The sequence below is a fragment of the Apteryx mantelli genome, chromosome 3, assembly GCF_036417845.1.
Source record: "Apteryx mantelli isolate bAptMan1 chromosome 3, bAptMan1.hap1, whole genome shotgun sequence".
Taxonomy (NCBI): Eukaryota; Metazoa; Chordata; class Aves; order Apterygiformes; family Apterygidae; genus Apteryx; species Apteryx mantelli.
The window spans coordinates 23,766,707-23,780,032 of record NC_089980.1 but is presented as its reverse complement, the minus strand read 5'-3'; the positions used below and the strand labels follow the sequence as shown (position 1 = coordinate 23,780,032).

Below are 13,326 nucleotides of genomic sequence, written 5' to 3'. Positions count from 1 at the left end.
AAAACAAACTGATTTGTATTCTTGAGTCTAAAGCCCCGTGGGATGGAGCAGGGCTCTGTGCTAGAGTGATTGCTATTTAACAGCTTCCATTTCAATTAATATTGTAAAATAATACTAATCCATGCAAGTGTTATTGATGGATTATGTTTCCCTGTGCTTGCAGGGGTAAGGAAGTATATTAGAAGTGACTGGAGAACAAAACCATACTGAAATCAGTCATCTGGATATAGTTTAAGAGTGTTTGAAGCTCAGCTACACACACTAGGGACTGTTGCTGGCAAAAACACACAGCCCTTCAAATTCAATTTTCTTTGAGCAGTTTGCCTTCAATCTGACCTTTGTAACATGCAAAAGAGAATCGAGTAATTTTTAAATTGACAACTAACTGCTGTCACTAAGTAAAATCTCAGTTGTTCAAAAGTTTAAAAGAAACACACATGTACAGGTGTTATTCAAAGTTTTAATGCAAGTTTCTTTTAATTTCAGGTTAATTCAGTTTTCTGTCTTTTATAAGAAGTGTTTACAATACCCTGCAGAAGCAGTGCAAAGCCATAGTGCCTTGAGCCTTTCCAGAGCTTTGATTTTAGCTGTTACGAGCACAAGTTCAGTGCAGAGGTAGCTTGGGCTATAATCACTCCTACTCCAACCCCTCCTTCTGGCCTGGGCTACAGGAGCCTGCGTGTCTCAGCTGGTCGTCTGCTGCTCCCGCTGCTCCTCACAAGTTGCAGTGCCAGCAGCCCAGCGCAGGGGAGCTGAGCTGAGCTTCCTCGCAGCCAGGAAGCTGTGTAACAGCACCAGCTGGAAGAGCAAGGCAGCCAGCTGGCTAGTTTAATAGGCTCTGTAGATTAATGCCGGTTGTTAACCAATGCACTCATTCAAGCTGTCTTGCTAGGTTGTTCCCCGTTGTTTCAGTGGAATCTCGTCCATCCGCCAGCTCAAGCTTACTGCTGCAGTGAAGACAAGCCTTTCGTAACAACTAAACTGAGCATGATTTAGTCTTAAGGACTGTTTTTCAACTTCAAAGCATGAGCCAGTAGTACTATAGAACAGATTTTAGAAGTCTGTGCTTGAGGGAGAAAAATAACCAAATGCCCTTCATGCTCCATTGTTAGCCTAGCTGAACTAGAAAAAAACTAACAGTACAGCCCAAAGGCAGTATCTTATCTAGCTATATTGCATTCTTCTTGCTGTCCTTTCTCACATCTGGTCAAGAATAAGATCTAATTACATAGATTATAGTAAACTTGCCTTAGCACATGCTATTCCCCTGCTGTTCCTAAGGGGAGTTCCTCTCCTTTCTTTCTCCAAAGTTGCTTTTCTCTACTTTTCCAACAAATTGCAGAATATCTTCAGCAAGAAGTTCTGGTTCCTCCAAAGCTGCAAAGTGGCCACCTCGAGGCATGTAATGGAAGGAGACTATGTTGGTGTATTTCTTCTGGGCCCAAGCCGGGGGTGTGTGCATGATTTCATTAGGGAAGGAGGCAATGCCAGTAGGTACTTGTACTGTGAGCCTGAGAGAAAAGAAAATAGTTTTTATCTTTCAAACACTTAATTCAGCAAGCAATGGAGAGTCCCTTGGAAATGATGTTCTTCAACACAGGGGCACACTGTTTAGGCAATTAAAAGCTGACTTCCGGATCCAAAATTTGTACACTAGACAACACTGCAGTTCCTTAAAAAATAAATCAAATAAATAGTCATAATTTTTGCACAGGTTTAAGACAGCTTTGCAAGGGATTCAAGACATGAGAGTTAGAAGTATGAAAGTTGAGAAGAGAGCTGTAGGAGGGGGTGGGTATCAAATTTCCTCATGCTGCATCCAGGGCTCAAGAGTCATGTATTGAGGGAAAAGCATATAATTTGACAAGGGCTGGTAAGAGAGACTTACAGTGAAGATTACAACTAAAACATGTTAAGCCTGTCAGAACAATTGGAGGGGAGGAAGAGAGGGAAAAAAAAAAAGCAATAAAAAGTAAATCCAGACTGGCCCAAAAAAACATTTTGAAATGTGACACTTTACAGGGTAAAGTACCCTGTAAAGTAGTACCCATGGACAAAAGCTCTTGCTTGCAACTGGCATGAATGCACTCCACTGAACACTGGCAGGTGGAGAGAAGCAACTGGATTTGAGGAGAAAGTATCTTATAAAGCAGACCTATCTGTGCTCGTTATAAACAGAGTAACAAAAGGTCTAAATATCCCATACGCGTAAGCTGCATTGTCAGAAGTGGCAGACTTTAAAAGACACACAAGTTGTTGGGCACATCTACATGAAAGTCTGAAAACCAGGTACCCAACTTCACATTGATCTTTGAGACTCTCTAGGTGTGCAGAAGTTCATATATCTCATCTCATGTAGGCAGAATTGGAGTGGGATACTGCCTACAGTGTGGCCACAACAGCTTTAAGAACTGAGTGAGTCAGCTTCTTGGGAGCACCATTTCACAGCTAAATAAATACCCAGCAGTGAGCTGTGGCTGCAAATACCTCAGAGCAGGTTTAAGCCTTCACTGATACTCCAGCTGACACAAGTATACGCAACCAAGCTGCTGCTGTAAGTGTTCCTGCACAGCAGGAACATCAGTTTGACTTTCCGATGATGCAGAGTTAGTATACTGAAGTTCCAAAAAGCAGGACTTAAATCCTTCACGGAAAAAGGCAATCTGTCTCCAGAAAAGTAACAGACCTACATAAACTAAACTTGGAATACATGGATCAGTCACAGCCTAACTTAATACCTGAAATAAAATACTGGACTACTTGCACATGCTCTTCCTTACTTGGATAAACCATGAGTGGGAAGTCCTTAAGCAGTCTTGTTCTAGTCAGTGCTCCTTACTGACATTCTGCAATTCTTACCAAGTTCCAACATGTTTTCCAAGCACAACACTGCACATCGCCTAAGAGCCCTGTCCTGCGAAGGAACATCGTGACGCAGCATTGCTTTTGCTCAGCATTCAGAAACTTGCAGAAAGACCTGTCAGCCACCATAAGATTAAGTAAGGCAAAATATTTAAAGAAGAAACTACTTACTTTTCATGTTTCTGTGTGCCTATTCCCTTCTGCAAATTTTCTTTGTAGAAGCGCATTGAGGAGACTATGCAGCCTGACACCCAGTAGATCATGATATTGGTGAGAAGATCATCCAGGGTAAACTTCCTGAAAAGGTCAGCCCAGAGATGGCTCAGTTAAGACTAAACACCATTTTATATTACTTTGGCAAGGTCTTGACTTTGGTTTGGTTGTACGAAGAAATTGTTACAGCAAAATTATTTGAATAGATAACTCACTGATAAGGAAAACAGTTGAGAGATGAAATGTATTATTACTTCTACTTCTTTCCCCTTTCTTGTAAGTGTGTCAGTGGCCAAATAAGCACATTAGACTTGCAGACACAAACTAGAAAGTGACATTTGAACTTCCACATGGAAGGCAGACCCCAACAAGTGCCTTATGCTCCAGCATAGCTGTCTATACTGTCCCTAGACTGGGTGGGTAGGAGCAGAAGAGCGCATGGAACAGCTTGTGGCATTTATTATTCATAATCCCAAATGCTACCATAAGCTTTCCATAGAGACATCACAGGAACTTCACCAACATATTCCATAAATAATGCATGTTTCACACCAAATTATTAGCTGTATGCAGTGGAAACATGCTATTCAAAACAATATTCATTGGACATTTTCCTAACATGACTGTTCAACTTCTGTCAGGTACCTCAGCAGTTTTCAAAGGGGACATCAAAGTCTCAGATTTCTGCCTCAAACTAAGAGTGACTTCATTAGCAAACATTAGGTAGATGAAGTAATAGTGATTAATTTAAAGCAAGTACATAGAGAATTAAGCATCAGTATTAAAATGAATCATGAGTTTTATTTCCCAGCTTCTTAATGTAAACCAAATCTTCATTGTTCTGTCCAAATGAGATTCTTCCACCTAAGTCAGTTTTTTTAATCCCCAGAAGTTACAGGACATATCTCTTCTAGGAGATCAAGGTGGGAATGGAGGTCAGCCTTCAAAGCCTATTTGCTTCTCTGCATTTTGCAGTACAGCAGTGTATCATTTGTGGTCGCTACAGGCTCCTTGTAAGATAGGAATAGCCAAAACAGACGCTTATTTAACTACAACTTGGGGCTTAATCATGTCATCGAAATGGCAGAAGAGGAAGTTTTCTTACCTCTCTAGTCCTCCGTCCTCTAAATTACGGAATTCCAGATCAGTCCATGTAGAAAACTTCTCCAAGATGTACGCAGCCAGTCCTACAGGAGAGTCATTCAAACCACAGCCTGAAAAAGAGGAGGACAATTTAACTAAAATTGGAATATCCTGCTATTGACCTCAGACTGTTTTAGAAGCTGCCCATTTTAATACAGGGTACGTAACTTTTTATAAAGCTGTGCCAGCAGTTGTGTTAAAAGAAAAAAAAAAGTATTAGAACAAGTCAGAGCCGTTTATTGTTGAATCATAAACTGATAGTATCTGCGAATCAAGAGGCTCCATATTAGCTCACACTGTATGTTTTTTAAAGTGATGTAAGGGTATTGGATTTCTGCTGGCTTTTTTTTTTTTTTGGTAAACTAATAAGATTAAGCTTGGTGTGCCAAGTAAGATTTGCTTCCATTAATGTGGAAGTTGTCATGTATTAACAGCATTACAGGGCCAAACTCCACACGCCTACGTATGTAAGAAGAGACCATGAAAATTTGCTTCATTATCTAATGGAAAAACCTTTTTAGGGATTATTAGAAAGTCATTAAGGAAGAGCAAGGCTTTATTAAAAGGTCCATCTTGCGCATTAGAAATAGCCAACTGCCTTACTGTGGAACAAAGCTTAATATACTTTTTATAGTTTGTTTTGTTTGGACAGAAGAACCACACCTGCTCTTGGAACTTTGCTAATACAGCCTAGTGCTGTCAAATACAGGGGCCATAAACTGTCCCAGCTGCTCAGTTCTGGCTTAGAAAAAGCTCTTCCTGAAGAACAGTGTGTATTTGAAGTCCCATCCATGCAATCCCAACCCTCCCTCTATGGTGCCTAACAGTATAGCTAGCTCAATTTCATTAATAATTACAGGTTAAACATGGTAATTGAGTTCCAGTTATCAAATAATTAACATTTATAACTGAAATACCAAATGTTACAAAAAGTTATATTTAGCACACCTTCCAGATCTGCAGAACTAGACAAGCAATAACCAGTTCTCATAACTGTGAAGGAAATGAGGAAGAGTGCATCAGTTTACGTATAGGAAAACTGACACTGATCCTAACGGCACTTCTAACACAGGCAAATTCTAAGGCTTTTCAATCAACCGAAAATGATCCCACACTCCATGCAAGTTTCCCAGAGAATAAGTATAAAATCAGATCCACAGAAGCCAATTTGATCAAAAGCCAACTCTGAAGCAATCAAGAGCATACTATCAGCCAAAAGCCAGAGACAACTTCCACACTTAGGAGACTTCTTTAACTGATTGCCTGTGGCTCCCCTGTCATATCCCTTTTCTTGCAAGGTGGCTCTTTCCAGCAGAAGCCTCAGGAAGGCGCTGGCAGCCTCCCTGGCCCTGATTCTCCCACCTACGGTATGCTCCCTTCTGCAGAGTGTCTTTCTCCCTGCAGAAACCTCACTTCTGCCATGCTCCTCTCTTCTTCATCCTCAAAATTGCAGGACTGCTCCTGCTTCAGCTCCCAAAACATGAGCTTACTGCTGGTTCACAGTCTGCGTAGTCCACTCTGACAAACCACAGATGACTGGTAGGGACAAGAATCAGCCAGAAAGCCACAGCAAAAGGAGCAGAACTGGGTCTAGCCATCTGTCACCTACAGCTTCCCCATCTTTTCTTGAAGCATACAAGGAATTAAGAGACTAGAAATTTTCAAAGACCACAACTCAAAGCAAGCCAAATTACTTAAAATCCATTTAGTTATCATTTTGCATACACATTTTAAGAATATACCCATTTCTGTGCTAAGAAAAAAGTTTCTTTAGCTGTATTCTTAATTAATCCACAGTGAGTGAATTGCTGCTGCACTAAACTAAGCTATATCCAGTATTCTTCAATCAGTTGTCCAACAATGAGAGAGAACTAAATTTGATTTACTCTTCAGGTATTACTTATCCCTATAAACAATGTAGCTTGTATGCTGAAACAGCTAAAAGCCTCTTTTAGGTTCCATCATTTAAATGTGGTCCATTCTCTGTGAAGAAATTATACTTTGTTCTCAGTGTAGCTGTGTTTGAAATGGAATTGCAGTCCCTGGTGAAGTGGAAAAGTATTAAATAAACTATTTTCTTTATGAAAACTGAAAATTAGGTCACCAGCATTTAGAGATTGTCAGGCACATGACCACATACTCAGTTTTGATGTGCAGATTTACCATTTCTGCATGCAAGAAATGAGTTAAACACTACACACAAATATGCATTCTTTTCTGATTTGCATATAGAAGAGGAGCATACCTTTAAAAATCTCAAACCTTCCTATTTCAATTGGAAAAAAAAAAGATTTTCTGTACATTTTAAGCAATGTATTTTGTTTCTAGAACAGAAAAGTACAATTAAAATTAACAGACTAAGTATTCTGAGCTTTGAAGGTTTCTTGTTTTTTCTGTTTTGTTGTTGTTGGGTTTTTTTGTTTTTTGTTTTTTACCAACAGTATCAGGCTTTGTAGCCTGTATGTGAGCATAGCCAGACTCCTTCAAGATCCTGTAGAGTCCTTTTTCCAAGAAGGGAAACATCCGCTTAACATCTTCATCCTGGAATCCGAAGAGCCCTGGAAGATAGCGTCCCAGCAGAATGGAGAGCACATGGATGAATCCCACTTTTGTAACTGAGGCTAAATTTAAGTGAAGGCCTTTCATATGGCTAAAAACAAAAACAGAAAAACCCCACACAAATTAACAAAAATAAAATCTGACTCAAAAGTTGTTAAATTTAAAATGTTATTAACAAAATGGACAAACTTAAATTCTGATCCTATAATTAGATCATTGCTCATCGCCTTAGCTGTACTTTGTAGTATGGCTTTTCATGTGAAAAACAAGTCAAAGGGGCAACTGTCAGTAATCAGCACGTCACTAGGCCACAAATCCTCCTTTTGCTACAAATACTTGTCCCACTCCAGACCTGATCTGGGGCCATCACAAAACTACTACGCAACTGGTTGTCTTTTTGGAAGAAACCCAGGAAGAGTATACAGTTCTGGATTGCTGCTTAACACCGAGCACTGAAGACAGAAACTGCACAGTGCTCATATGAGGACTTGGATAGGAACTCTCAAGTGCATGAGCAATGCTTTACTATTTAAAGAATAAAACAGCTTTGCATGCCAATCATCCAGCACTGTACCAAAGGGGTACTCACTTGGGAGCAATCTGGGCCAGATTGGTGCAGATGAGCCAGCCCCAGTCACCACCTTGTGCGTAGAACTCACTGAATCCCAGTCTGAGCATCAATTCATAAAAGACAGAAGCAGCGCTTACAGAATTAAAGTCTGTTAAAAAAAAAAACAAAAAAAAACCTGCATTAACTCCTGCTATGCTTCTGCATGTGCAGCATTTATTCTCCCTGTAAAGGCAATAGCCAAGTTCCTAAGAAGCTACACGTCCATTCTGTCCATTCTGCTTGCCACGCTCTTCCTAGTGGCAGGTTATTGAGGCCCTTGTCACACCCAGGTAAGGTCTAGAGAACGAGCAGAAACCAGGAGGAGAAAGTTCAGCGCTCATTACAGACCGCTGTTCTCCTATCCCCAACGGTTCTCCATGCGCTTGCCCCACTGAGGGGTTGCTGGTCTCCCTGTTAACCACAGTCGTACTCCAGCTGAGCGTGACCAGTGGCTCTGAGCATCGCCCTGGGAACGTGTTCCCGTTTTGTCAACCATGAGCACACAGTTTCAGCTTAATGATAGCTGGAAGCATCCACTAGTAACACAATCCTCCACCAAATGCTGACCACTTCCAGAATACACACGGATAACACTGTCAAATCATAACCGTGGAAGTAGAGAAAAGCAAAGCCAACCTCTCCTCCCTCCCCACAAATCCTTCACCTACACACACAGTTAGATACTAAGCTCAGTGTCACCTTAAACACTACCGAGCTCAGATTTCCTGCAGCTTGTGCTTGGCTACTTCAGAGCACAGACAGAGCAAGCAGGTACCTGGCTGCAATCTGCCATGTAGATACCTGAACTGATTTGTTTCAACTATTGCTTCTCACCTCCTTGTATAAAGCTGTTGAATGTAGATTCAAAACAACCAGAAGAAACAGTAACAATTTAAGTTTACTCTGCTCACCAGCATACCATTCACCGAGTCATGAGTTGCAGTTCACAAATTGTCACTTAACTTTTTATAGTCCTTTGTAAATTATCTATACGTTGCTCCTGAAACTAATTAATGGTGTCATCTGAAGTCACACTCTTACCTCCCTCTTTCCACAGGACACACAGGCTCTTCGTTTCTACACTGGGAAAACGAGAGGAACCAGGAGGGATTGCTCTGCTAATAGGGGCTGTTCTATCACTGTGAGACCAAGGGCTGTATAAAATTCAACTTCTTCCCACACATCGTACCTTTTTTGTGGGGTGCTTCTGAGAAGCCATAGCCAGGGATAGATGGGCAAATGACTTCAAAAATGTGTTCATCACTGAGGCCGTGGCTAGCGGGGTCCGTCAGAAGAGGGATAATTTTGTAAAACTCGTAAAATGAGCCAGGCCAACCATGAACCATTAATAATGGCTTTGCAGACCGGCCTTCAGGCAAGCGAGGAGGCTTTACATGAACAAAATGGATATCAATACCTGTAAAAAATAAAATAATTAATTAACATGTCCAAATTTACCATGACACTGAAACTAATCACAGAACAGACAGATTCTGAAGTCTTTTGGTGTCTATGCAAACACACTGCACTTCTGTGGATCCATTTATCCAAGGAACTTAAAGTACTTTATAATGGGCAATTAAGCATCACAGCAGCCAAATGAGGTAGGCATACTTCTGTTTTAAAATAAATTGGCAAATTAAGGCCTAGAAGTGAAGCAGTCTACTAATGATAACACAGTGACTCACACAGCCTAAAAGGCAGAAGAGACAATTACATCATTTAGTCCAAGTGGCTGAATATCACATGCCCTTAAATTTCACCCAAATATTCCTACACAGAGCCAGATCAGCTTCAGCCAACCACAAGATTTCTTCCTGAAAGACATACAGTTACGACTTGAAGGCATTGAGAGATGGAGAATCCATCACAGCCAGGAGCCGTTCCTTTTGGGGAAGTTAATCACTTTGCTTGTTTTGTGCATGCCTTATTTTACATCTGAACATGTCTGGCTTCTGTCTCCACCATTGATCCTAATCTTGCAGCAAAAGGAATTCAAAAAGCCTTCAGTAAGCACTCCCTCTCTGTGGAGGCCTCCTGTAATCAAGTCATACATCTTAACTTTTGATAAGCTAATCTCATTGAATCAAGAATTTGAAAAAAAAGCCTTGCTAAAAGAGATTTAAGCAGCTTGATTTTATGGTTCTTTTCTACCTTTTGTCCAGAATGTTCAGTATCTTTTTGAGTAAACCAAAATGGGAAACCATAATCTAGAACCATTCTCATCACTCTTAAGTAAAAAGTAAAAATTGCAGTCGTATTTCCTGTGTGATCTGTATGATCTATAAACAGACATGCCACAGTGTCACACTACAGGTTCCTAGCGAACTGCTTATTCTCAGACCTGTCCAAGGCTTTGCTTTCCGTGATACAATAATTCACTCTATCAGTAGAGCCTGCAGGCCTCACTTTTTGATGTATATAAACACTTCTCACTTGCATCAGCCCCAGCTCACCAGCAATCCCAGCCTCTCTCACTGACTGACATTTCCCCATCCTTATTTACAATTCTGTGAATTTCTCTATTCTCTGAAAATTTTTCAGTGATGACAGAAGTTAAGAATCTTTCACACATTTAACTTTGTCTTATCATGGCCTCCTGCGCATCTCTGTAATCATTCTTAATGCAAAAACCTCTCTCCATGTTGCTATCTACATGGCATTGTCCTCAGCCTCCTTTCCTCTTCTTCTGTCTCAGACAATACACTTTTTTTTCCCCTTTTTTTTTAAGGGAGGACTCTGCATTTTATCTTGTTCGGCCCTGTGTTGCTTATGTTTAAATAAAACCTTTATGTCTACCTGCTATATAACAATCATTTATTTATTGTCACAAATCTATTTTATATATTACAGTCAGCTGCCCCATGTCAAATAATGTACATGTATGGGTTCAAGTAAAAATAGTATAGATTCAAGCTTGAATTTTGCCATCAAATCAGATATCTGTCTGCTTTGCTCCAAATCCACAACAATACCCACAAATGATCCAAGCACAACCCTGATTCAAGTATTTCAAAAGTTTGGTTTTGTTACCAGAGGCCTCAGACAAGAAGTCTCAGATGGGGGGGAACGGTTACCAGGGGCCTCAGACAAGAATATACCCAAGGACACAGTTCTCACAACTGTGACTGGTACATCCTGAAGGAGTGCAGATAAACCAGCAGAAACCAAGATAAGGAACAAGACAGCTTTCTCAAACAAAGAGATGAGCCAAGCCGAGACCATATATGGAAAAGGAGCTCAGAGTTCATGGAAAGACACTAAGAGGCACCTCTTCAGCAACCACTAGGGACCACCAGAGACCCCCACAGAAGCCCCTTGGAGACTCAGACTGCATGCGTAATGACTATGCAAATATGATAATTAGCTCCAGGGAATAGAATGAATATGTATAATCATTCCAGGAATTTTAATGCATATGTATGTAACAGAGCAATATAAACTTTGGCTGATACAACACACGGCATGCACGCTGGGTGGAGCGATCCCCCATGCATCCGGTGCTGTAATAAAGAGAATGCCTGCTTCTTAATGCTACATTGGTGTTAAGGAGGTTTTTTTACTCCCGATTTCGGTGACAGTTTTGGCACCCCAGATGGGACTCTGCTTCTGAATCTCGACAGATCCGTGGGATCGCAGGACCTCCAGCCGGCACCAAGGGATTCTCGGGGAGAACCTCCGATCCCCGGACCGAAGAGCTCTGAACAAGACCCCTGGGAAAGTAAAGGCATTCCCTTCTTTAAAAGGTTGGGTTGCCTGCCTGTAAGGCCAGGCGAAAGGCCTGCAGCGTTGGGCTACAGAGGTACCTCAAGGGGAAGGTAAGGTTATAGTTCTGCTAGACGAAAGTCAGTGGGACATCCAGGTTGGCATTTTTTGCACAATTGGGGGTTAAGGTCCCACTAGGGCCGGTTAGAGTCCTGAATTGCTCGATATTTGTGGTAATTTGACATTTGGAATGTTATTGAACTTTGTTCCGTGGATTTTGTGGTTATGGGTAACCAAGCATCGAAAGACAGGGGGATCTTGAAGAAATCACCTCTGGGATGTATTTTAAGGTATTGGAAGGAGGTGGCAGGTCCTTCAGGAGGTACACTTACAAAAAGGCAATTAATTGAATATTGTAATCATTGGTGGCCAGTGTATACTTTAGACAATCAGGAAAAATGGCCTAAGAATGGAACTGTGAACTACAATACCATATTACAATTAATGTTGTGTTGCCGGAGGGAGGGGAAATGGGATGAAGCAATGAATGTAGATTTGTTTTTTGCATTAAGGGACCACCCTGAATGGCAGAAAGATTGTGGAATGATTCCACGGCATCCAATGATACCAGCACTAGAGAAAGAGGGAAAGGGTCGAAACTTGAAAAGGTGTTGTTACGCTTGCAGTATTCGAAAAAGGTGTTTAAAGTGTGAACGGGAGGAGGAAGAAGATTTGGAATTGATGGTTGTTCCCCGACAGAGGTTGGGGGGGGATTTTGAGGATATCGGTGGGGCTGGAGGGGCAGAAGGATTTAGTCCAATTGAAGGGAGAACAAGAGGACGACAAGGGGAAGCGGGGGAGGTTTTACAGGCTCCCCCTCGGCAGGCAGTTGGAAATAACGGAACAGTAACAGTTAAAGTACCTTTTTCAATAACAGAGTTAAGGTCCTGGAAGGAAAGAGCAGGGAGCTATGGAGAGGATCCAGAGAGAGCGGCTAGAGTGTTTGAAACTATAATTAGGACTCAGGACCCAGATTGGAATGATTTACAGGTAATATTAAACACACTGCTGAATAGTACTGAAAAGAAGATGGTATTAAACACTGCTCGGAAACAGGCGGAAGGAGCACTTGCTGGTGGGGGTTTGCAGGGAACAACAGACCAGAATTTTCCTGCTGCAGACCCAGAGTGGGATCCTAACCAGCCGGGACCCTGGGGACTTTTAACAAGATATCAGAGATAGATAGATAATGTTTGGCATAAAACACGCCATGCCAAAAGTGATTAATTGGTCTAAGCTATATGAGGTCAGACAAGAGCCAAATGAATCCCCGTCTGCTTTTATGGAACGATTAAAGGCTACTGCCAGGAAATACACCAACCTGGATCCTGAAAAACCAGAGGAAGCCCAGCAGTTAACTTCAATTTTTATGGGACAGTCAGCCCCAGACATAAGAAAGAAACTTCAGAAATTAGAAGGGGCAGATTCAAGAGATCTAGGGAAAATGTTAGAAGTGGCATGGACAGCTTTTAATAATAGGGAAAAGGAAAAAGAGATGCGACAGATTCGAAGGGAATACCTAAGAGAAAGGAGATGATTGATTGTTGCTTTAACCAGGGCTCTTGGAGGAGCCTATAGAGAAAGGGAAGGCACCGGGGGGGGGGGGGGGGCGGGTACCAAAGCATGAGAAGAGTTAGGGGAAAGGGAAAATCACCTCCTTTAGTGCAAGCCCGTCTTGCGAAAGATCAGTGCGCAATCTGCAAAGAAAGGGGGCATTGGAAAAGGGAATGTCCCCAGGCTGGGAACTTAGACCCAGCCCTGCAAGCCATTAAGCTAATGACATTAAACGATGAATCCTGAAGGGGACCAGGGGAATCATCCCCAGCCGAACCCCTGGTTACACTGAGGCTGGGAAATGCTGAAGTAGAATTTTTAGTTGATACAGGAGCCACTTACTCTGTACTTAATACTTGCAAAGGAAACTTTAGCCATGAAACTGTAAGCGTTATTGGTGCTACAGGGAAAGGAGAGAATGGGCCCTTTTTGCAGCCCTTAAAATTTAAATTGGGAAAACAATGGGTGACTCATCAATTTTTATATATGCCTGAATGTCCGATACCCTTGATGGGAAGGGATTTATTGAATAAGTTGAACGCACAGATAACCTTTAAGAATGGAGAGGTGCAGCTACTAATACCTGAATCAAAAGCTGTGGAAGCAAGAATTTTTATGTT

At 41.6% G+C, this 13,326-nt stretch overlaps 1 protein-coding gene across 1 annotated transcript in view; it reads right to left on the bottom strand.

The window, feature by feature from the left end:
* Window positions 1-440: 440 nt before the first annotated feature.
* EPHX1 (epoxide hydrolase 1) overlaps window positions 441-13,326 on the bottom strand; it is a 32,355-nt gene continuing 19,469 nt past the window's right edge. Inside the window, exons 4-9 of the mRNA XM_067292932.1 lie at window positions 8,577-8,804; window positions 7,367-7,496; window positions 6,654-6,868; window positions 4,181-4,289; window positions 3,034-3,159; window positions 441-1,511 (exon numbers count right to left, since the gene is read on the bottom strand). Of these exons, the coding sequence (XP_067149033.1) occupies window positions 1,277-1,511; window positions 3,034-3,159; window positions 4,181-4,289; window positions 6,654-6,868; window positions 7,367-7,496; window positions 8,577-8,804 (1,043 nt within the window). The 3' untranslated portion in view covers window positions 441-1,276. The remainder of the gene's footprint in view (window positions 1,512-3,033; window positions 3,160-4,180; window positions 4,290-6,653; window positions 6,869-7,366; window positions 7,497-8,576; window positions 8,805-13,326) is intronic.